The sequence below is a fragment of the Symphodus melops genome, assembly GCF_947650265.1.
Source record: "Symphodus melops genome assembly, chromosome: 18".
Classification (NCBI taxonomy): domain Eukaryota; kingdom Metazoa; phylum Chordata; class Actinopteri; order Labriformes; family Labridae; genus Symphodus; species Symphodus melops.
This window is the reverse complement of record NC_136708.1, coordinates 10,006,651-10,030,067: the sequence shown is the minus strand read 5'-3', so window position 1 is coordinate 10,030,067 and position 23,417 is coordinate 10,006,651. Positions and strand designations below refer to the sequence as shown.

The 23,417-nt window shown below is 40.8% G+C and overlaps 1 protein-coding gene across 3 annotated transcripts in view; it reads left to right on the top strand.

Moving 5' to 3' along the window:
- Positions 1–4,372: 4,372 nt before the first annotated feature.
- The window catches only part of fam49al (family with sequence similarity 49 member A, like), a 29,408-nt gene continuing 10,363 nt past the window's right edge, over positions 4,373–23,417 (top strand). Inside the window, exons 1-3 of one of the 3 annotated variants that reach the window (XM_079367354.1) lie at positions 4,373–4,764; positions 17,550–17,640; positions 21,626–21,705. In XM_079367354.1, the coding sequence (XP_079223480.1) occupies positions 21,636–21,705 (70 nt within the window). In that variant the 5' untranslated portion in view covers positions 4,373–4,764; positions 17,550–17,640; positions 21,626–21,635. Of the gene's footprint in view, positions 4,765–17,549; positions 17,641–18,530; positions 19,158–21,625; positions 21,706–22,636; positions 22,717–23,417 lie in introns of those variants that run through there. The other 2 variants (XM_079367353.1, XM_079367355.1) reach the window with 2 other exon arrangements.

Genomic DNA, 23,417 nt, shown 5'->3' with positions numbered 1-23,417 from the left:
ACCAGACTATTTGCAGTTCCCTCTGGACCACTAAAGAACTATATAATAGGTATGCACTCTTCCCTGTAAGCTCACTTCTCTCATCCTTCAGCACCAAAACCATGACTCCCACTGGAGCCATGAAGGCCCATAACATTTTATATGCAGACATACTACCAAAGATCTTCTGAATAGACTTGTAAGTGAGAAATCAGTTTCCTTTAACGGGGTAAGCCTTAATAACGATATATAATCATTCGTTTTGGACAGTTGTGCCCTTAAACATAAAGAAAACATTTCCCATCATTTAAAAGATTAGCCAACATAACTTCTCAAAGAAAGAAAACGAGATATCTTCCCTTTTTAATAGGAACAGTAAAAAAAAATGACATGCAATCCAACATTTCTGTCTTTAGTTTTACAACCTGAGGTGTTTTATCAATAATACCTGTCTTTGTGTGGTATAATCATTTGCTTCGAGTGGATAATGTAAATAGTATTTAGGCATGTTGGATGAATCACTTCACAGACCTCACTCAGTTATTCTATATAATGCCTCTATCCCACTGTGAATAAGGTGATTTCCCATCAAAGGCTTGTAGAGTCAAGTTTTCGAACTCGAGACCAACCATGACTTTTTCGGTGTATGTCCTTCCTTTGACTTTAAACATAATTCTGTCTAAAACTCTCCAAAAATAAGTGTCCTCATCTTTGATTTTCTCACCCCAACTTGCTCTCGCTGTGTTTCCACCTAATGGCACTGGTGCACTTTACTTCTCCTCATAATTCATAAAGCACGCCTTCCTAAAGACTCGTGTGAGGACGGGCTCACGCACCACAGGCAGTCTCTGCCATTCTTGCATTGGCTAGCCGGATGGCACGACTGACCTAAAAAATAATAGACACTGTATAAATAATCCAGGGTGCTCCACCTTATGCTGGTTGGCAATAATATTCAGGTATTAATATTTCAGTTAAAAAAGACGATCATACCTCTTTTGCTCTCTTTTATGCAGGCTGGCTCTTAAAAAGAGACTGTGTCCTCTTTTTGTCTTAAAATCAATCAACAGACAATAAAACTTTCAATTTCACAGCTGACGTGTTGTCTGAAGAGAATAAGGACCACCATGTTTACCAGACAAAGAACATGAAGCAGAACTATGCTCAATTATCTAAGTTAATGACCAGCTTAGCAATTAATAATTCATGTTTATGTACTGAAGGAGTGTATACAAGTGTGTTATACTGGAGGCAAACTTTTCCAAGAAGCTTATGCAAATTGACTTACTCACCATCCTCCATCAGTATCCTTGGATACCAGTTATTTATTCATTGTGGGCTCCCTCACTGCAGAGCCGACGTCTTTCAGAACAATGCACCCAGATCAGGTGATGCCCATGTGTCTTATATGAGGTCTAGATTATTTGCTATGGTACACACACACACACACACACACACACACACACACACACACACACACACACACACACACACACACACACACACACACACACACACTGTGGCACTGTTGTGTGAATTTCTTGGTGTAGTGAGATGTAAACAATGCATCCGTTGGCCAGAGTTCAGTTTAGGATTTAATTCAAGGCGCCACAAAGTGGAACTTTATTCTCCGACAACTCAAAAACCTTGTACCATCTTCTGAAAGAAAACATCTGTTCCAGTGATGGACATGCACATTTGAGTCATTAGGAACAATGATGCTTGCTAGAGTTGTGAAACTGAAATATTTCAGTATTGGGAAGCCTTCCTGATTGTGAGGTAATGACAGAAAAAATGATTTCAGTCTATGGTGGACTGATTTTCAAAAGAAGAAATGAAAATGGCTGAAGAGATAGGATTGATAAGACAGGACTTTAGATCAGTGAGGTAACAGGGATCATGTGTGAAATGCCCTGCAGACATCTGAAGCCATCAGGTTTGAGGCGCTGTTCACAAAAACCAACAGATGCTACCATTAGTGTGCTGCCAGAGCCTCACATTTCAGGATCAGTTGTACCTTTTCATGCAACAGATGGTTGCAAACGGATCAGACCATCAGAGCAAATCCAATCCATCTTGTATATGCAATGCTCAAACATAACCATAAACAGATTAAAACTGAAGTATTCTGTCTGTATTAAATGATTTGTTTACTCGACTGTTTTGGGACATTCATTGCACATTTCCACAGATAAAGCAAAAAATAAACATAATATCATAACAAAATGAGGAGTACATCAAAAAAAGTGACAAATGCCTTTACAATAGGAAGTTCCAACTCTTGTCTTTTCCCTTTTCCCTGCCGCATCAGGCTTCTATGGGTAGAGAGACACTTGTCCCAGTGTGTGTTCAATAAAACTCTCAAAGACAAACCAAAAAACAATGCAGCACCGCCTCCAATCTACACCTCTGTAATGGACTACACCTTACCCAGGTGCATTCTGGTAGGCAGAGTCTACTCAAGACTGTCTTTAAGTCTGTTCCTGGAGCATACAATGCTTAAAAAAATATTATGCATAAAATGTATTTTATTTTTCTACTTATAACACAGGCCATGATTAACTCATTCTGCCTTCTTTTGTGACATGCAATGCTGCAAGATGAATTTATCACCACAGGCAAGTTAAAAGAGGGGAAAACAAAACTACATTTTGTATTTGCATGTGATGACAAGCTGCTGATTTAAAGTGTGTTAAGCAATGTTGGAAAATGTCTGGTGATGTGAAAGTAGCAGTCAGAAGATCCACTTCTCAAACACAGCCTCAAGAACAGGAAGTCTTGTATTCTTGTGTTTATCATTAGATTTTAAACTCTTCCTCAGATTTTAATTTAGGCTTAAAACATGTAGCATTAAGCCTGTAGTTTGTGGGTTTCCTTCAGATTATCAACACCATGTGTTAGTCCTGTTACATAAGAACATCATTATTTGATGATTTTTTTATGACAAATAAATTACATGTGTGGGTGAAACAATAACCACCATACGTCTGCTTATGTGAAAATACATTCATGAATGTGTACACAAATTGGCAAATTCCCAGATCTGTGGATGCATCAGTGGATCTATTTACACAATTACAAAAAAGGTTTTGCAACAATTACATCTCTTTATGTGCTTTGTTGGACCTTTGTTTTCTTCTTTTAGAAGATAATAAAACATTCCTTCAGCCTGTCCACCTGAACTCTGTCTGGTTTCAAATTTGTATTTGATTTTTCCAATCTTTTCGAATAACTTTTTTTTACGGTTTTTCATGGAATTGCAAAAGGGGTGATGCTAATTCTACATAACTTTATTTGTATTTTTAAACATTTTATTTTATTTTACCAAACAAACAACCTGTTGAAAAGTCAACAACAGCCATAATGTAAATGCTTGATATATTGGCCACTGTCCTCAAATCCTCTCAAGTAACCTGACTATCAAAGGGCAGCAGGTCATCCTAACCTGATTCTGCACTTTGGCAGCCAGACAAACTATGGTTGAGAAGTGCAGGGCAGAGCTCTTTTATGCTGTTCCATTTTCCCTGGGTGGGCATCCATAAGCACTGGTCTGGATACAAGACCACCACACAATAGATATTCTGTCTCCACACACACACACACACACACACACACACACACACACACCTACACACACACACACACACACACACACACACACACACACACACACACACACACACACACACACTGAAATGAAAATGTTGCCATGGCTCATTTAACCATGCCCTCTCGTTGCTGTGACCCTGAAGTAAGAGTTCTAACGGTAGTTTTCACAATATCAAATTCTAACTCACAAACACGCACGCACGCACGCACGCATGCACACACACACACACACACACACACACACACACACACACACACACACACACACACACACACAAACAGTTAGAAAGGGAATAATGGTGAACATTTTAATGTCAGCTCAGTTATGCTCCCATGGGCTAGGTCTTACAGTAATTATATATTTATATACACACTCATACTGCCCATAACCACCAATAATACGAGTTTCCTTCCCCTCTGCAGCACACTCGCAAAAGTGATGTTCGGCAGTCACCCACACAGTGTGTAAAAATACATTGCTGCACATCCTTACTCACCATGATTCACTTTCACACCGTGTGGACAGAAAAAGTCACTCCGCTACCGAAACAATGTCAAACACAATACAACTCTGCACCACACACACTCACACAGTAGAGCCCCCACCTCACATTGCCAGAAGGCTAGTGGGAGATGTTAGTCAAAGGGGGAGGGGTGCTGTAAGGACATGCTGGATGTGATTGTGTGTGCATGTGCGTGTGTGGTGGGGGTCTTTGTGAGCAAGCATGGTAGGAGGAGAAGGGGAGAGGAAGGGGGGGACACAGCGTTCTACTTCTCATAGACCGACAGCTGCTGTCTTTAGTGCAGAGAGAGAGAGAGAGTGAGAGAGAGAGAGAGAGAGAGAGGGAGGGCTGCGTGGCGTGAGGCAGTGCGTGCGCTCAGTGTTTAGGTGAATCCACAGCCCTCTGGCTCACAAGGATAAAGGAGTCTCTCCAAGGAAGACAGAGAAAAAGCATCACTGGGACTTCTCTCTTTTATTTTGAGCATCCACTGTTCGTCTTTCCTTTCACTTCATCCTTTCACTCGCCACCAGCTCCTTGTGTCTATTCTGTGTCTTTCCCCCCCCCCTACATCTCTTTTGTTCCCTGCATCCGTCTGTGTTTCACCACGATTCAGAAAGAAGGAAGAGAAGAGCAGAGTCAGAAGCATCATCCTCGCTTCCTGCACGCCCAGCCGGTAAGCTGAGCCTCTTCATTTTTGTTTTGCTTGTCATTATGTCTCTCAGCATTGCTATATCCGCTTAGTGATGGTAGGTAGGGGCCTCATTAAAGTCCCACCCTGCACCTAAAGGAGAGGATGTGAGCTGGAGGAGGAAGCTGAGGCTGGAGGATGGATGTGGGTTATACGGATTTAAGACACTGGTCCACTAGTGCTTGTTTTAAGTGGATTATTTGTCTGAAGGATGATGATGCCAGTAGGTGCTAGTGGGTGCTAGTGGGCGGCTGGACTGGATATGGAGGAAAACCCTGGGTCAGGATCCCCGGAGCAGGGAGGGAGCGATGAATTTGGCCCCGACCACATCAAACCCCCCGTGGGGCTGGTCAACTGGGTCTTGTCCTCTTTCACTGCAGTGCTTAGCCAGAGCAGCACGGTCACTGACACAGTCACACACACACGCTACACACACACACCTACACGCACACACACCTTAGCAGAGATCTATTCCTCCTCTGTGTGCTTACAGGAATGCATCCAGGGAATATATGCTAGTTTATGCCATGGCATGTGTACATTTTTTAGTGACGGATGAAGGTTTGGTCACAGGACATATGTGACCTAGAACTATCACAGCACATGCATCGTATATCACATGATGCACTGGAGTGTGTGAACAATGTGGCTGAATTGCATGTCACAGGTTCCGCCTCCTCTTTTCAGCTCAATTGTCACACGAGCATTTAATCAGGATTTATTAGCATCACAAGGAGAGGGTCCACAGTTTGTACAGAGAGGAAAGTGTTCGAGGTGTGTGCGCGCTTGCTAAGACCGCTCTGCAAATAGCCTGCTAAAAACAAAAGCCCCAGATTGCACTGAAGCTGATCAGAAGGGGTGGGTGCATGCGACTCGAGTGAAAACAGGGAGGAGGGAAGGAGGGAAAAAACTGAATGGAGGAATGAATGAATGAGGGCTAAAGCTTTAAATCAGTGTTTCATTCCTGCAAATGTAGAAAAAAAAAATCTGGTGTAGGAATGGGTGTAGATGTGGGTTTTTCTTCTTTTTTTTTGATGGAGAGGGAGAGCAGAAAGGGTGAAGCTACCTATCATGTGACTCTGCAGGTCTTTGTGTGGGCAGGGGAAAAAAAGGAATGAGAGAGTGATGGATAAATACATGAAGGTAAAAAGAGAAAACATACTGTATGAGATGGAGGGTTTGTGGAGACGTGTGAGGAGGTAGAACCAGCCGTCAGAGGTGTGTAATTGAAAAGATCTGGTTGCTGTATATCCCTCTGTAATCTACTGACTCTGGTTATAATCCGTGAGAGTAGATTAAATGATTATTTACTGCCATGTTGACTTTTATGACAAACACACACAAACACGTGCGCACACACACAAACAAGGTTATAAGGTAATGTAATACGAACTCATTTGGATTAAAAGAGGTCACGTTAGTGTTCGTATCTTATGTTGTTAAAATATCAATCATACACTTAATGCAGATATGTCTTGTTCATTTGATCCATTTGCACATATTTGCACTGTACATATGCACATATCTATATATATGCAAGTTTGCACATCTCCACAACTCTTCATGTATCAGTGAAGTCAGACCCATTTTTCATACACGTGTATACTTACGTTACGTGTGTAAACATCATATATATTTTTTTACATCTCTTTTGAGTTACTTTAAATACAGGAAATATACACTTGCTATTTTTCATAATCAATGACTGTCATGCCGATATACAGTGAGGGATATACAGCTTTTATTATGCAGTGTGCAGTCATCGGTCAAAATGTGAAAATTACAAAACTATTTACATATGAATAAAAAGCAAGGTGTGCTGAACCTGCTAACATTGTTCAAACAATTATGTCAATCAGTGTGTGTGTGTGTGTGTGTGTGTGTGTGTGTGTGTGTGTGTGTGTGTGTTTGTATATTCTGGGGTCTATGATGGAATGGTAGCTCCTGTGGTATTTACTCCGCTGTTGCTAGGACACTCCCTTTGAACATTTTAACCAAGCCTTTTCATTGGCTTGCTGCGATGATGCAAGATTCCCTCACCCCAAATCTTTCCTGAGCGCCCATAGAAACATGCCCGTCTGCATTTCCTCCTCTCCACTCGCTCCTTCTCTGTCACTCTTTGTCTACACCCGCCTTCTCCTCGCTCTTTTCCTGTCCATCAGCATCTCTCCTCTTGCGTTCCCTTTTCCCATTGCTCTTGCTCAGTCATTAACTCATTATTTTCTCCACTCTGTCAATATTTCTTCCCTTCCCGCTCCCTTCCAGTCAGCCTTCATCGCCTCTGTACATTCTGTCACTTCCTTTACCATCATCCGGTCAAATTGCTCGCTGCAAAATGGTGTTGGCAGCATGTGGCCGTGTCTTCCAGCTCTGCACAATCGTTGTGTCCTGCAGAGGATTAGTGCTGTGTGTCTCACTATGTCCTATTCCCTCTGTTCATATGAGATGCAGCATCTTATTATGTTGCTTTAGCACCTGTCAGGATTATCCGGTTTGACATGGTGGAAGGCAGGGTAAGGGGTTTGAGGTGTCATGTTTAAGGAGGTTTTCTTTATTAGTTCTCTTTATTTTATTTTTTATGTACATCACCTTGTGTACGTCTCTTGTCAATACAGTAAATACAGTTGTATCATCACACTTATCCCCAGTTCACATCTACACATGATTTCCCATGATGCCTTGTATTCTGGGCCACAGAAGTGTGATATTACACAATGAGGGACTGGGAATAGAGGATGGGGGGCATGTAAGGTTAAAATGAGAGAAAAAAAAGGCAAGGAGGGGTAATGTCTATCTTGTTTGGTGCTTTCTCAGTATTTATCACCCCCCAAGCACCTCTAGCTCATCCCATCAGGTGTAATGATGTGTAATGATCTCCTCCTGCCGTCACTGAATTAGACATGGCTGATGTCAGAGCAAAACCTCAACCGACAGTCTTTAAAAAAAAAGGGTCAATGATTGACATGCACAGTGACACGGAAATGTGTGCAGCTAGTCTAAAATGTCATGGTTCATGCCTGAAAAGCATTTTGTCAACACATTCCAACACTAAATAGATCCAAATATGTCAGTCTGGAGGAGCATTTTAAAGTGAACCAAAGTGTATCAAAATGAAATTTAAAGACACAAGAACATCCTTTGTTTTAGCGAGGATGATGTTCAAAAAATTCTTGCAATAAAGAATAGCTTTTTTTTAATTTAGTTTATCCAAACCATCACTGAAGTTCTGAACTTCGATGTGACAAAAGAGCAACAATGAGTCAGCGTTGAATCATTGCACTTTTTTGCTTAAGAAGCTTATCGGACTGACCTCCAGTAATGGGTTTCAATTTTAGAAACATGGACAGCTACAGTATGTTGCAATTAATTCTTTACAGTAATAAAAAAAAAGAAAAAACATTATCCATATGTTTATCCACGAGTCTGTCTGACTGATTTCCTCAAAAGCCTTGCTTCATCTCCACTCGTCTAATCTTGTTGACTGGCCGACCCATCTGTTAAGCACTAACATTGTCATTCAAACATCTGTCACTTGTTCATTTTGTTTCCAGCGGAGTTCAGAGGGTTAGATGAGCTGGGTCTGAGATTATTTTGGAACTTGAGTTGAGTTACGATCCGTCTCTACCTGTTAATCTTATGGTCTTTAAGTCTGTATTGTCAGAAGTCAGGGATTACTCCTCAGATGTGAGATGATCCTATCAAGAAGGGGCAGAGTGGTGAGGGAGGGTCCACATACAGCACTCACAAGTGTATTCAATGCAAGTTAGAGGTTAGAAAGCTGCAAACTGAAGATGCTGCTTCTGCAGAAAACATCTTATAATGGAAAGTTTCTTCAATATAAGATGAAAAAACAAGTCTGTTAATGTTATATTAACATATAAAACATTTAGATATAAAGAGTTTTGACCAAAGTGCTGTATACAACAACAGCAGGCAGGAAAATAAAACCATAAATAAAAGACTTGGGCTCAACCAAAAGAAAGCATCTGTGCTTAATAAGAGGCATTTAGATTATAGGATTAAAAACCTATATTTCAATCAAATGTATAACATTATCTCCTTCATATGATGTCATGGCTTTGTGTGACGATCCCTTCACAACATCTCTGTTCATGGACCAACACATCGTAACTGTTGAGATTGTTAGAAGTTATTTGTTCCTTACTGAGGACCGCCGTCATCCAATAAGACACATTTTTCTTGGCCTCAACGCTGTGAGCCGGTAAATAGACTTGAGGTATTATAGCGCTTTTCTAGTCTCCTGCCTCCTCAAAGTGCTTTTACACTGCAGGTCACACCTACACATTCACACACTGATGGCAGTGGTTTCTATGTAGTAAGAACATCACTTACTATTCCATTCATAAACGTTCATACGCTACAGGCAAAGCAGCGGCAAATTCAGGGTTAAATGTCTTGCCCAAAGACACATATGTTGATGTAGCAGCTGGGGATTGAACCCCCAACCCCCCTGAAAGCCATCGACTCTACCACTGGGCACAATGAGATATACAGTATATATCTTGTTTTTTTCAAGTGGTGGTGTGACATTTTATTTGACAAATTGTGGAGGTTGGCAGATTTGCACTGGAAAAAAATTGTTCACAGACAACCACAAACGTTATAACACCTTTCTAGAGATTCCTTCCTTATTGTCTATATTTCATGTCCACTGTATGGGGATGAAATCAACTCTTCAAGTTTCAAGAAGAGTTGATTTAAGTGAAAGTTGATTTCTCTAATTCTCAAAATCACTTATTTTAAAACAAAAACTCAACTGAGGACTGATTAAAAGACTAAAATAAAAGGGAACATTTAATATGAATCCTATTGAGTGATATAACCCAATGCAAAATGAGAAGATAGATCTGGGAGACAGTGGGATTTAATTCTCCCTGGCAACGGATCCACGATCTGATTATTCATAGATCATATTACCTAACTTTGAATGTTGGATGGCACTCACTGAAAACTCTTATTAAAATCACTTAACATCGATGTGTTGTGTGTCCTGAGGAAACTCTTTGAAATGTGTGACATAACATCCAGTAAGACGAGTGCATGGGCCGCGGTGAATTCTCTTCAGCCTCTGTGACTCCAGTTCTGATCAGATATGATTTGGCTTGTTCCCCTCTCTTTTCATGGCAATGAAAGGGGAGAAGTTAACTTTATATATTGTAATACATCACTTCACATGAGCTTTCTGAGGACTTCCTAAACTATTATGGGCTGTTGACAGTTGATCAAATCAATTGTATGGGCTTTTCACTAATGTCAATGAAAAGCCCAAATGCCCGCCCCCTGGTCATATTTGAGATCGATATCACCAACACTGTTAGTAGGTGAAAGCAATTTAGTCCAATGGACAACTAAAGAGAGCAAAGAGGAAGTGACACAGTAATATAAAGTGTGTAAAAGTTCATTTTGGAAAATCTTTGTTTTGATAGATGAGTGATTTGTTACCAAGGCACAAGGTCACATAAAAGCTGAATTGTTTCTGTGCAAGATGAATAAAGTGACTTCATTTAACATAACAGTCATAATGTGAAGCGAGTGTGTTTAACTTTTCTACTGATCCTGGCCTCTCATTTTAACATCTGCTTCTTTCTTCACTCTGCTGTTTTTTGCCAACAGCTGGCACAGCATCCATTAAGGAAACAACAGGCCTGCCAAACTTGAGAGAGAAAAAAAAAAAACAATACTCAGGTTTAAGTTCGGTTTTTCTGTTAAGCAAACAAGGATATGTCAGAATAGAACAACTGTCTAAGAGTTAAGTTTTATTCCCCTGTCATACTGTACATATGCAGGATAAGGGCTTATAATTGTAGCTAGGCCTGCCCGACAACATTAAAAAAAATGCTGCTTTTATGTCTGTATGTATTTGTCAAGTGACAACGCTGGGATTAAAAAATTAATCCAATATGGAAGTGCCAAAAAATATAGCTAGCAGAATCGTCACTTGAGGGAAAACAAACCTTTTGAAAATCAACGTTCAAACGTCAAACTCTAAAACATTAATAACGTGTACAGGTTTAGGTCTGTATTTTTCTTTGTTGCTAATTATGACATTTAAAAAATCACCTGTTTTAAGTTGAATAAGGATAATGGCATGTTTACTTACCTTATCTTATCCTATTCAGTTAGCTTGATTTATTTAGTACTGCCTATAAATACATGTACGCTAGCTTATTGTTAAAAAAAATACTGTATATATTGTTGTATACAAAAGGCAAACTCCACTCAAAACCTTGGTATAAAAACCAATATGGGAAATCCCATTGGCTACTGTATGTCCACTGTGAAGTCTCACCCCAACCAACCAGCTCTAAGCTACCCTTCATGTGCAGAGTTACTGTATGTGGGGTAGTGGAGGCGACCTCAGCTGACTTTGGCAGGGGTGTTGGTTATATATAAATAATTATCAAAACATATGGACATTTTGGGCTCCTCTGTTAACCTGACTTGGGATTGATTAAGGAGTCTGGAAAACTCCAAGATAAACCCACACAGACAGAGGAAGAACATGCAAACAACACAGATCTTGCTGTGAGTAGGCAGTGCTTACCATTGCAACACTGATGATAAGCAACATTTAAGATCTTTACAACTCCCGCTCTCTCTCTCTCTCTCACTCTCTCTCTCTCTCTCTCTCTCTCTCTCTCTCTATTCGTTGACATGCATGTATGCCAGATCTATCATGGGCACACTGGGCTGCTGGCAACCATGTGTGTGTTTAGTGTTTGATCAGGCTTCTGAGACCATGCTTACACATAGATTTTGTTTTACTATCCTCGACTTTTTCTGTGCACAACAACACACACATACACACATGCATGCTCGCTAATTAGTTAGCTTGAGTAAACGAGGAGTATCTACTGTGTCAGTCTTTTTGAATTAAATAACAAAGAGCTAGTGGGAATGTAGGTTAAAAATAGATCACTGGACAGAAATATACAACAACATGTGCCAGGTTCTCAAACTCCCGCACCAGGGATCCACCATCACATCCCAACTGACTATTTTTCCCCATTTAATTTTCATCCTTTTCCATCAATTTCCATCAAATTCTCTGCGTCAGCTAGAGTCCATAACTTACATGGCAGGCAATTTCTTACATTTGAGAGCTGCCGTTGCTATTCTGCCCCTCCCAGTGGGACAGGGAGTAGTGTAACACTGCATCCTCTGCCATGTGAGACACACTGCAGCACAGTGTGATGGAGCATCACTTCCGTCAAGGACAGCTCTTCCTGGTATGAAGAGGGTAAACGACTTCAGCACATAGAGCTGAAAATAGATTCTAGGTCAGGCTGAGGTCAGAGGTTACTACATTCATTCATTCTCTGAGGTCATGTGCTGCTGGAGGGATTGAGATAAATGCTGTGTCCCAATTCTGTTTTACATACTGTAGTAGTATACAGCATGTGCTACATATACACCACACATAAAAGTATAGTTGCAACAAACATGACAGGAGCCTAAAAATGGTGATGGTTTTATTTTAATGCCATTATTCACTTTGAACTTAACTTAACTGGTTGCTATTGAATACAAGTTCTTTCATGTTGCAAAAATATGGTAATTTGGTAATTTAGAGTTGTTAGAGTTACTTTTTTTATATTCCTCTTCTGTTGTTTTCTTTGTAGCTGTGTGCACTTTAAGGTGAAGCCAAATAATTTAGTTGTATAATTAAAAAAACAACAACATTCTCTTCTATTACTCCTTTTACAGTGAGGCTGATTTCTTTGTTCGGTTTTCTGCAAAACCTCGAAGTGCAATAATTTGTTGCGTTATGTCAAAGGAGAGCTGAGAGGTGTATGCTCGTGCAGGCAAAAACAAAAGCAGGGAAGCCGACACAAAAAAGACAGCAAGACTGACAGGAAAAGAATGAAGTGAAGAGTGAAGGAGAGTTGAAGGAGAGGGAAGAATCACTAGACAGCGAGACGCCAGAGACTTAAGTCCAAACTACCTTTATGTTCTGTTCTATAGAAGTCCTTGACGCTCACTCAATGTTAAGCAGCCGATATCTCGCTTACAAATACCTGTATACTTCTGCTCAATGCAAACCAATCCAAGGAATTTCTAGTATGACACATTAATTAAATAGTTTTTGTTACAACGTGGAAGCTCATCTTTAAACTATACACATTCAGATCATTGTAGATTTCCTTTTCCTTTGCATTTTTATTTTTTATAATCACTCTGGTTGTATTTGAATATTTTTTCTTGATTTCTGCCATCATGGTGCTTATCAGCTTAACGCTGTGCTAATCTTTCAACTACATATGGTTGTTACTCCCCCCCCCCTTCAACCACTGATGAAAACCATTTGATCAAAGTGTTGTGATTTTGTTTTGATTGCGGCATGTAAAGTGTGCAGGCTTGTCTTGACTTTTTTTTTTTTTGCCCTCCGCATGTAGAGCCACATATTGTTCCTATTCCAGTGAGTCTGAGTTTTCTTCACACACTGTCCTGACCTACATGGAGCAGTAAGCATTCCATCATGGACAATGAGTGTCTGCTGTACGGATATCACTTTTCTCTTTGTTTACTGATAGCAGGGAGTCACACAAGGACAAGGGAAATGGTGGTGCAACAATAGTCAAAGCAATAATAACACAGACATGCACAAGTGCAAACACACTAAAACCAATATGCAAATGCATATGGACCCCTGACAGCTTAGCGCCCCCTATGATAGCAGCTAATTGGCATCCAGCATCACAAATAACGATAAGAGCTGCACCCTTCCCGTTTCCTGCAGCCAAAGCTTAGGGAGGAAACAGCTCTTAAAATGCAATTCAAGGCTGTTATTTTTCTAACTCTGCTTTTCCAAGAAAGGCCCTGAGCCAAAATCTGGTGCTCAAATATTAATGGCATTAGATATAAGGCATATATTAATCTGTGTGGTAGAGTTAAGAGAGCACTGAAATGAATTATATTACCGAGACGCTCCTGTGTTAGACACTTTGATAAACAAGATACTGTGCATATTAGAAATGTAAAGAAACATACTCCATATAAACCTCAATAATGTCTACACAAAAGAGATGTAAGAGCTCATTTTGATCCACCTCTGAGCATATAAGCCTTGAGATCCCTTAGTTACTGCCCCAGTTCTGTTTTTTTTTTCTATCATAAAAATGATCACACTGAATTAAGTTACACAATGAAAATGGATTGGAGTACAGCTTAAACATGCTCGCTCTCTCGATCTCATTTTCCTGCCTCTCACTCTAACCTCCCCTTTTTCTTTGTCAGCCGCGCAGCAAAGAATCACAATGCTCATTTGCAATCGCCCTTTTTATGAGGCGCCGTGTGCTGCGCTGGACCCAGACTCAGCCAGTGTGTGTGTGTGTGTGTGTGTGTGTTTGTCAGGAAGAGAAAGGGAGATGAAGAAGGGGGAGGGGTGATGCTGAAGATTCGTAACCTCCTTCCATTTCCACCTCTCCATCCTTCAGCCTCACGCTCAGCAACTCTTTCCTTTTATTTCCCTTCTGTCCTTACCTGCATGAGGGCAGAAATGGGAATGAATGTTCGAAAAAGAGAGGGGAGTTTAAGAGTGACAAGGCAGGGAGCGAAGAGATTATGAGAGGTGAGGAAAGAAGGAAAGGAAGAGGGATTCTAAGAGGAAGAGGAAGCTAGTTTCAGCCAAATAACGGGAGGTGTCAGTGTCAAACCCACAGCTCGACCGTCACTACATCTGACCGATGATGGAATCCTACAGACCAATTTGCCTTAGGCCTACACGCACACGCACACACACACACACACACACACACACAAACAAACACACACACACCTTTCCCTTATTTTCTCTAGTCTCATAGATTTCTCTTTACAGTTTCTCTCCTGTACTTTTTTCCTTTCCTTCTTGTTTATCTTCTCTCTTGTCCTCTACTCCCACAAAAACTGACCTACAGTACATTTTCAATCACCCATTTTTCTCCCAACCCACAGCATTGTAAAATATACAGTAAACCATGTGCATTATATAATATGTTCTACATCAGCTTTAAAACGTGTTTTTTTGTCCGTTCTCTTAACACAACAGTAACTGAGTTTAGGTGGGTGTTTAGCTCGCTCTGCCTCCTCTTCTTTCCCCTTCTCTTTCCAAACACAAACACACACGAGCTGGTGATTTTACTGCAGCCTCCTGCACTCGACTACCTTGAGGGAAAAATGCTGAGAACAAAGAAGGAATGGGTAGAGGGAGGATATAAAAGAGTCACAGACAGAGGATGAGGTCGAAAGGGTGCGCGGTAAGAAGATGAGTGAATGAACGGGGACATAAAAGGAGAGCACGGAGTGAACGGGGCGGAGAGTGGGGTGTGTCGAGAACAGGCGAAAGGTTGAGACAGAGCGAGAAGAGAGAGAGAGAGAGCGAGAGAGAGAGAGAGAGAAGAAAAGCTGAGTGGCACGGACACAGATGATAAAGTTACTGAAACAGCAAATATATTTAAATACTGTCTGGACCTCTCCTTCTGTGTCTGCCGCCTGGAGACTGTAGAGTAGTCTGATATTTGATTAACATGACACTGATTTATGATGGCACTCATGAAGTGGAAGAAGCGATAGAAGTCTTCCTGGAATCAATCGATTAGTCTTAACTTTAACCACTTCAAACAAAAGTGATATTAACACTATTCACACGTAATCCAATTTAATCGGTGTTACTATTTAGGACATTAGAGCTACTGTGAGACACTTTCATTCTTAGATTATTTGGGCGACCCCAGTGGACGAACAAGTTCCTCTAATGTCTTGGCTCATCTAGCCCCAAACAATGTTTGAGTAGTTTTCTGTAACAGCAAATAAATGTACGAAACGTGAAATGAACTATTAATTGTCGCTGTTTTTCCACATTCTCTCCTCACATGTTCTACAAAATCACTCTGATAAGAAAGTTTACATTTAAACGTTCATTAAGGAGAGCTGAGAAAGCTAACAGGTGGCATGCAGCTAAAAGCACTCAACCCAAATTAACAGCATTTTAAACAGTAATCCATCAAAATGTGTAGTGCGGGTCTGTCTGCTGTAGTAAAATGATGTGTCTGCGCTCACTGTGTGATCGGATCAATCCATTAGAGGGCTGTTTTTCATGAATACCCTGTACCGAAAACAACTACCTCTCTGCGGGTTGAGAGTGAGGGAGTGAATGAGTTGTTCATTTCAGATTTAAAGGTCAGGAGGTAAATAACTCTCACAAATTTCAGACTCAGGTTAAAAAAACAGTCTTACTTAAAAGATGACGTTTAAATCAACTCTGTCCAATAGTAATAACCCTTACTGTGAGTTTACCTCTCTTGACCTTAGCTTCCTGTACAATACCTGGCCTTTGCCCTTTCAGTGAGAGGACAGCTCAATAAGCAATAGGTAATCAACTAAAATGAACCACACAGTCTGTGTAGAAATCTCTAAAAAGATGGATAGTAAAGTTTACAACCCTCAAAGTACAAACGTCAATGATTTCATGTCCTACTCACTCTGGAGATTAAAGAGAGTAAAATATAACTATCCATTTATCCATCAACCGACTGGTTCATCCAATTCACCTAATTGATAAGACTGAACAGAACCCAACTGCATGTTACCATGAGAATAGGAGGCTGTGTTTCCCTGGCAACTATTCTTCAAAGGCCCCCGCCTCGCTTCTCTCTGCACTCTTTCCTGATGAGATTCGATGATGCAACGGCAGCAGCAGTAGTGTTAATAGTTACACCAGTCAGCCGGTAGAAGAGAAGGTTGGAGCTGAGAGAGACGACAAAGAAATGAGCTTAGCTTAACAAGATTAGTCCATGTTAGAATATAAGAAAGACATGAAAGAACCCCCTTCCAGGTCCACATTTGACCGATTTAGCTTTTGCGAGGTCTAATACTGGTCATTGGGGATGGAAGCTGAAAGATGCTGTGTCTGAAAGGTTATAAATGCCGTGTTGAAACCAGTGATGTAGTGGTAGCTGAAGAAGTAGATAATATACTTTTAATTTTCCTCCCAAATGTTTGCACATTGTTGGTACGTAGGAGTCAATTAGAAACAGAATGAGGATAATACCTTCAGCATCCTAGGAAAACAATTGCAGCAAACTGAATTTTGTTAATAAATCAATGGTGTGAATCAGAGGAGATCTAGAAGTCTCCATAGAGATGTACTCTACATTTGTTAAAATCATTGTGTAGTTTTCAACAGCAATTTCAGAGTAAAAGCTTTAAAAGCCAATGGAGCCTACCGTACACATCATGGTCACAGATGACAGTTTAGCAAAGTGCTCGCTAACAAGAAGTGGATCACTTTGCAATATACAGTAAGAACCTTTTTTGTTTTCTTCTTCAGGTGTTAGCAAAGAGCAAAAAGAAGGAGGGAAGAGTATAGATTTGATTAACATTAGTTGGGTGGATATAAACACAGTTTCAGACAAATGAAAATAGTGCTCTGTAGCTCTGTTTAGTAGGCAACTTAAGCTAACTAGTGGTTTTGTCATAGTTTATTTTTTTCTGATGTCCCATGAGTAAAACAACGTTATTATAGGGTTAAACTATCAACTTGACGTGACAGGAGATGCATCACAGCTAGTGAGGTTAAAAACGACGATGCAATGTTGCTTTGATGTTTGTCACACTTACTCCTGATTCTTCCCATCATGCTTTTATTTTTCTATTTTAACTGAAAGTCTTTGACATTCTTGCGTTTGGCCTGGCATTGCATGGCATGTGATGCTGAACTTTGTGTAGATTTCCCTCTCACTGTGTCTATCTGTCTTTCCCCTTGTCAGGTGGTGGGTGCTGATGCTGTAACCTCTGTGTGAAGCTGACAAGCCCTGGTTGATGCAGTGAAGTGTTACGGAGGAATAAACACAAGCGAAGGTATGAACGAAAATAAGGAGTGGAAAAATCGATCAAAAATAAATAAATAAGAACACAGCAGAGAGCACCACATGGGCGGGATGGAAAAGGGGGAGACGAATTGATAATTTAGGGTTACTGAAGCAGCTTTGGCATAGAGGGAAGTTGAGAGTCTGGAGAGTATTGTCACTTCATCCGTTGTATACAGTACAGCCGTTGAATGAGTTTGATTCACAGTCCACTGAATAACCAGTCAGCCAGTGTGCGATAGAAAGAGAGATTACGAGGCAGGGAGAGAGAGACACACAGATGGAGAAAGGAGGTTCAGATGGTAGTATTGGTGAGTTAATAGAGGTTGGACTTGGCAAAGATGAGCAGAGCTGTTTCTGGACTCAGTTAATCCACTCTGATAAAGCTCCTGGGCAGTAACAGGAGGAATCTTTCAGTGAGTAGTGAAAGGAAGCTGGGAGGCCTTGCTCTGCTGCTTGGCTTCCAGTCTTGACCAGGTTTGCTTTTCAGATGCCATGTGGGAGCAGAGCCGTGTCTTTATTAAGACTCGAGGAGCCCTTCGGTTTGGTTACTCTTTCCCGACTACAGATGAGAGCTGTGTGTTGCATAGTTGCATAAGGAAAGCACTTTGCTCCACTTTCATGCTGCCTGACTGCAAACATTGTGTGCGTGTGTGTGTGTGTGTTTGTGTGTGAGGGAAACTGCAACCAGCAGCCACCAAACACACTTCCTGATTCAGAAAATGCCATGTCTTAATAATGTCCAATCAGGTCGCCTATGAAACGACATGTGGCTTTGTTGTGATGTACATTATGTACAGCAGTTAAACAGGAAACGTGAGTTTACCAAGCTCAGATCCACATTTCCATTCTGCCACTTACACTTGTTTGCCCCTTAGGGCCACCAGTGAGTCTGAATGTAGCCATGATAGAGATGTGCTTGGACAAGACAAGGCCAAAGAATCCGGGAGACTACAGCTAAATGGTGAAATAGGGAAGTGAGGCAGAAATGAGAGCTGGGGGGATATTTTTTGAGGAACCCATTCTGACGTCAGTAACGAAAGAGAAAAGGAGTTTTCTCTCTTTGCCTTTGAATTGAAGAGATAAAGACACCCATAAGGAGGACAGAGCCAGCGGGAAAAGACAGAAATATGAATAATACCAACATATCCTAAGCTCTTTATACCAACATCCTCACACAGCATGGTGTCTACTTCTACAAGCTGCTTCTAAAGAAAACAAAGAGAAGCATGTAGTGCACTCATCAAATAGAGAAAACCACAGGAACTTTAAATAGATGCCTTAAAAAGAGAAGTGTGAAGTGGACAGAGAGAGAGAGAGAGGGAGAAAGAGCAAGAGCAGAAGTTTACACCAGTCTCTCAGAAAAGCAGACCAGAGCCGCGGGGAACTGCAGTCATCGCACTAAGCCGTGCTAACCTGGGATCTACTCACAGCAACGGTTTTTGCAAGGCAGGGAGGACGAAGACAGAAGAGAAGCAGATAATTGGAAGGCTAACGACAAAGGAAGAGGTAAATCGATGGTAGGAAAATAGGGTAAGAACAGAGAGTTGTGAGAAGCTGTGGGTTGGTCTCATGATTTCCTGTTGTTTTAAGATGTGAAAGTAAATGTCGGCGAGTCTGCCGTGAATTATTTCAATGCAAACACTGATTGCTGAATTGATGCATCGGATCACTGTTGTAAGCAGCTGACCCAGTGTGTGAGCAAAGTGGCTGCTTTTTTTCCCACATCTTGTATTGAGACGAGCAGAGATATCACCAGGCCAACAGTATCCTGGCAACCATCAGCCGAGAGCTGCTCTCTGGATGGACCACATGCTGCTGCTCTAGACTCAGTGTGTTATCATGTATGTGAGTGGGGCCAATGTGCAGCTACCTTAAACGCACCCACACACACACACGCTCACCTATTCAAATGTCAGAAAGCTTTTGCCGCTGTATACAAGGTTGTTTATTCTGAAACTCGGCTTGTCATCACCTTTGCAATCACCTTGCCAGGATGAAGCTATGAATCTGTTATTCATTTATTCATAGCGTTCAGCTATCTTAGAACAGGTGGTCTAAAAGTCAAGAGGAGACAAGGTGCTTTTATACAGGTTTGGACTGATGCTCACAGGTTCAAGCAGTGATTCAGCATATAGTTTTGTTACTCCGCCTACCAGTGAATTTTGTAGTAAGAGTTATATGATACAGGAGATACAGGCGAAAAATGGCTGCTTCTTGTAAATCTGGACCTACAGACTGTCTCAGCAGCTGGATGATGTAACTTAATCTCATCTATCTGCACCTGGATGCTGCATTGCAACACCCATTCTTGCTGAGTAACAGAGAAAACAACAGGCTTTTTTGCAGCACGGTGGCTTCTCATAAACATGCCAATGCTGGCCATAAATTACTCGTGCATGGGGGAAACTGATAGGCCTCTTCTGTGTTCTAACACAGCACATGAACACAGAGGGTACGGCAGAGGAAGTGAAACTTGGCAGCTGCTGACATTCTGCCATACGTCCCTTTATAATCAAGAACGAGCTTGAATACTCACACAGCGGAGCTTTGAGAGTTTTGAGCCTTGTTTTTGCTACATTTTCTCTCAAACTAGTTTTAAAGTTGTAATGTCAGACTCTCTAAACATTTATCAAAGTGATCAGGGTCATGAGTCCAGCTGCATTTATAATAAGGGAATTTTTAAACCTTTGAAGTGAATTCTGTCTTGGACATTTTTAGACTCAATTTTAAAATTTTCAAAAAACATTATATGAACTCCACTAATCGAAGGACACATTTAAGTGATTTAAGAAACAGATCATTTGTTTCAGTACTATAAATACATGTTTCAAAAAGAGAGCTATTAGGATCAATAAGATCCATTTAAGAGATACATCAATCTCATGTTACGTCATATTGCAAGCATTAGCTTCTGTCAATGCACACGTCTACTTCTTTGCTGTTGTTGGGTACATAGTATGTGAATTGATGGCATTTTTCACACTACACATAATCTTTTCCTGATTATCGAAACTAATGCTCAATCATAAATAATGCCCCTACCTTTTTTAGATAATAATGATACATCCTAAGAGATTAGCAGAAAGAAATGCTTAATATTTGATTGATTGATTGATTGATTGATTGATTGATTCGTTGTTATGATTGAAATATAAGTGCAGCATCTTCCTCATAAATGAGAAACAACTGATCAAAAGCTAGTTTTTTTTTATTTTTTATAGTACCTAGACCTTTTAACTAGTTGGTATCTGATCAGAACACCATTTTGTGGTTTGGCCAACCTTTATGCCCACAATATTTTGGCTTCAGTCCCAGGACTCTGTGTGATTGTAAAGGTTGAACACTGGTACCACTTTCATGGTATTAGATTGTAAAACACTTGACATATGTTGTTCTGTCTAGTGCTGTATATAAACATACACGTGTGTAGAACTGCCTGTTTGACCCATAGTATAATCTAATAATGCCTGCATCATTTGTCTCATAAAGCGCTGGCATCTGGCCTTTGGGTATGAAGTATAAAGAGCTTGTCATAAAGTATCCATGGACTGCTGTACATGAAGGGCATTAGGAGAAAGTAGCCTGTGCATTGCAAGCTTTTATTAGGTTACTATAGTAAAGTAAATGGATTATAACCACTGCTCAGCTATAGTGACTCCCAATGAGTGAGCTAAATGATTCACCACTGGATTTTGGCCCCCCTTTAATCCAATACAGCAGACGCTGTGCATGGGATGCAAACTGTGATCAGTGTCATTTATAAGGGGGATGACTGACTTTGCTTTGGACATATTGCCTAGACAGAAGGATGGAGGAGGAGAGGAAGATGAGGGGTAATTAAAAAAGGGCAGATGGGTAAAAAATAAAATAAAACACTCACAACCTGCTGTGTTCTCCATGTGCATGCTGTGTATTTTTCTGCAGGTTGCCAGGTTGTGTGTACTGTATGTATTTTGTTGTTTCATCCTGTCCAGGTCGCCAGCCATGGGGAACCTCATTAAGGTCCTTGGCAAGGATTTAGAGAACTGTCCACATTTTTTCCTGGACTTTGAAAGTAAGTGAGCGTTGGGGTGTGTGCACGTGTCTGTGTGCTTGAAATGTGAGCGCACATGTGTGCAGCAAAGGTGTTCAGTGGGAGGTCGCTCGGTGGGGTCAGGGGAGGAATTGTCAGATGTGAGCTGCTGAGTTGTTTTGTGGCGTGATGGAGTGTTGTTGTGGGTGTGGTTTGTCATTTTCAGACGCTCTCTAGTCCCACTCTCAGAGCTCTCTCATGCTGAAAGCAGTTCTAGTACAAACGTGGTGCGTAGGTGTAAATAAACGCTGCGTAGGTGAAGGCAGTGAGGCAAACAAGCAACAGCATCAACACCAGTTTTAGAGTTTTATTTGTGCTGATACCTCTTATCTAACAAGATCTCAGTTTCAGCTGATTAACACATATTTTTACATTTTAAGGCATTTTCTAGCTTTTGCCTATTCCAACAAAATGTCATGGATTCTTAACGTTTTAATCATTTTTATAAAAACCTAAATCAACAGTATACAAGAGTAAACTGTTTTTTATAAATGTGAAAGTTTTTTGTCACCAACACCCGACTGTTTTTACTTAAATGGCTCAGAGTTGTGTTTGTGTTTGCATTAAAGAGTAAATATAAACATGATAGACATACCATCATTCTACTGTTCATCAGGTAGAAGTGTGTAAATAAGATGATATGAATTTTAAAGTTATTTTCCTGTTGAACTCAAACTATAAATAACAGCATAGGAGTGGGATTAAAGAAGCTCTGTATCCATGTTGCCATGCTTCACCCAGGACATCCTTCCACCATGCCATCCCAACAAACTCCTCTCATCCAGCCCCCTTGCCTCGAAACCTTTACCTTCACACGCATACAGCTCTCACACGCATACACACATGTACACATGCACAACCCTGACACCTGTCCCCTCATCACCCACAGACTTCTCCCCTCTTTCTGTTCCAGGGGGCTCATGGGAAACCTCCTGAAAGTGCTGGCTTGCGCCGAACTTGAGCATGGCCCAATAGTTTTCCTTGACTTTGAACGTGAGACCATCCGCTTCTTATTTTTTTCAGTTATCCCTTTCTCTTTGTTGCCTTTGCTTTCTTTTCCTCATTCCATCAGTGTTAGCTGACCATTGTGTCATCTTAACGTTCTTATATCCCCCTTTTCCCTCCTCCAATCCTCTCCTCACACGCCTCTTTATCTTTGGATTTCTGCTCTGGGGACTGGCATTTGAAAGTCATTTGGCTTCCTTCAGAAGGGTCTTATTCACACATTTTACATCTTATAAAGGCAGACAGATGCACAATGGCATGGTGAGGCGGTAACAAAATGATAACAATGATGCTTTGATCTCAGTTCCAAAGCGACAAAAACTGTGGAGAAGCAAACAGAATGCCAGTCCTGTGTGGGTGTCTGTTGCCTGGGGATGATGATGGCTGAGTCTATCGTCATCCCTCCACCTCTTCATCTCCTCATCCCCTATTGTATGCGTGACCTATCTGTGCTTGTGTTTGTGTGTGTGTGTGTATTGCGCTAAATCATTACTGTGAAAGAAAGTAAAAGATTGAGTGAATGGCTATTGAAAAAGTTGGTCAAATCCCTTCCTTTATTTAAGTGACTTCCTGACTTTGCAGTGGGAAAATATCCATCTAAACAAATCATTTAATTTCAGACTCAGTGTTAAAATCCTCTGTTGTTTTTGTAAAAAGCAAAGCATTGTCCCAGAACGGATTAAAATGTG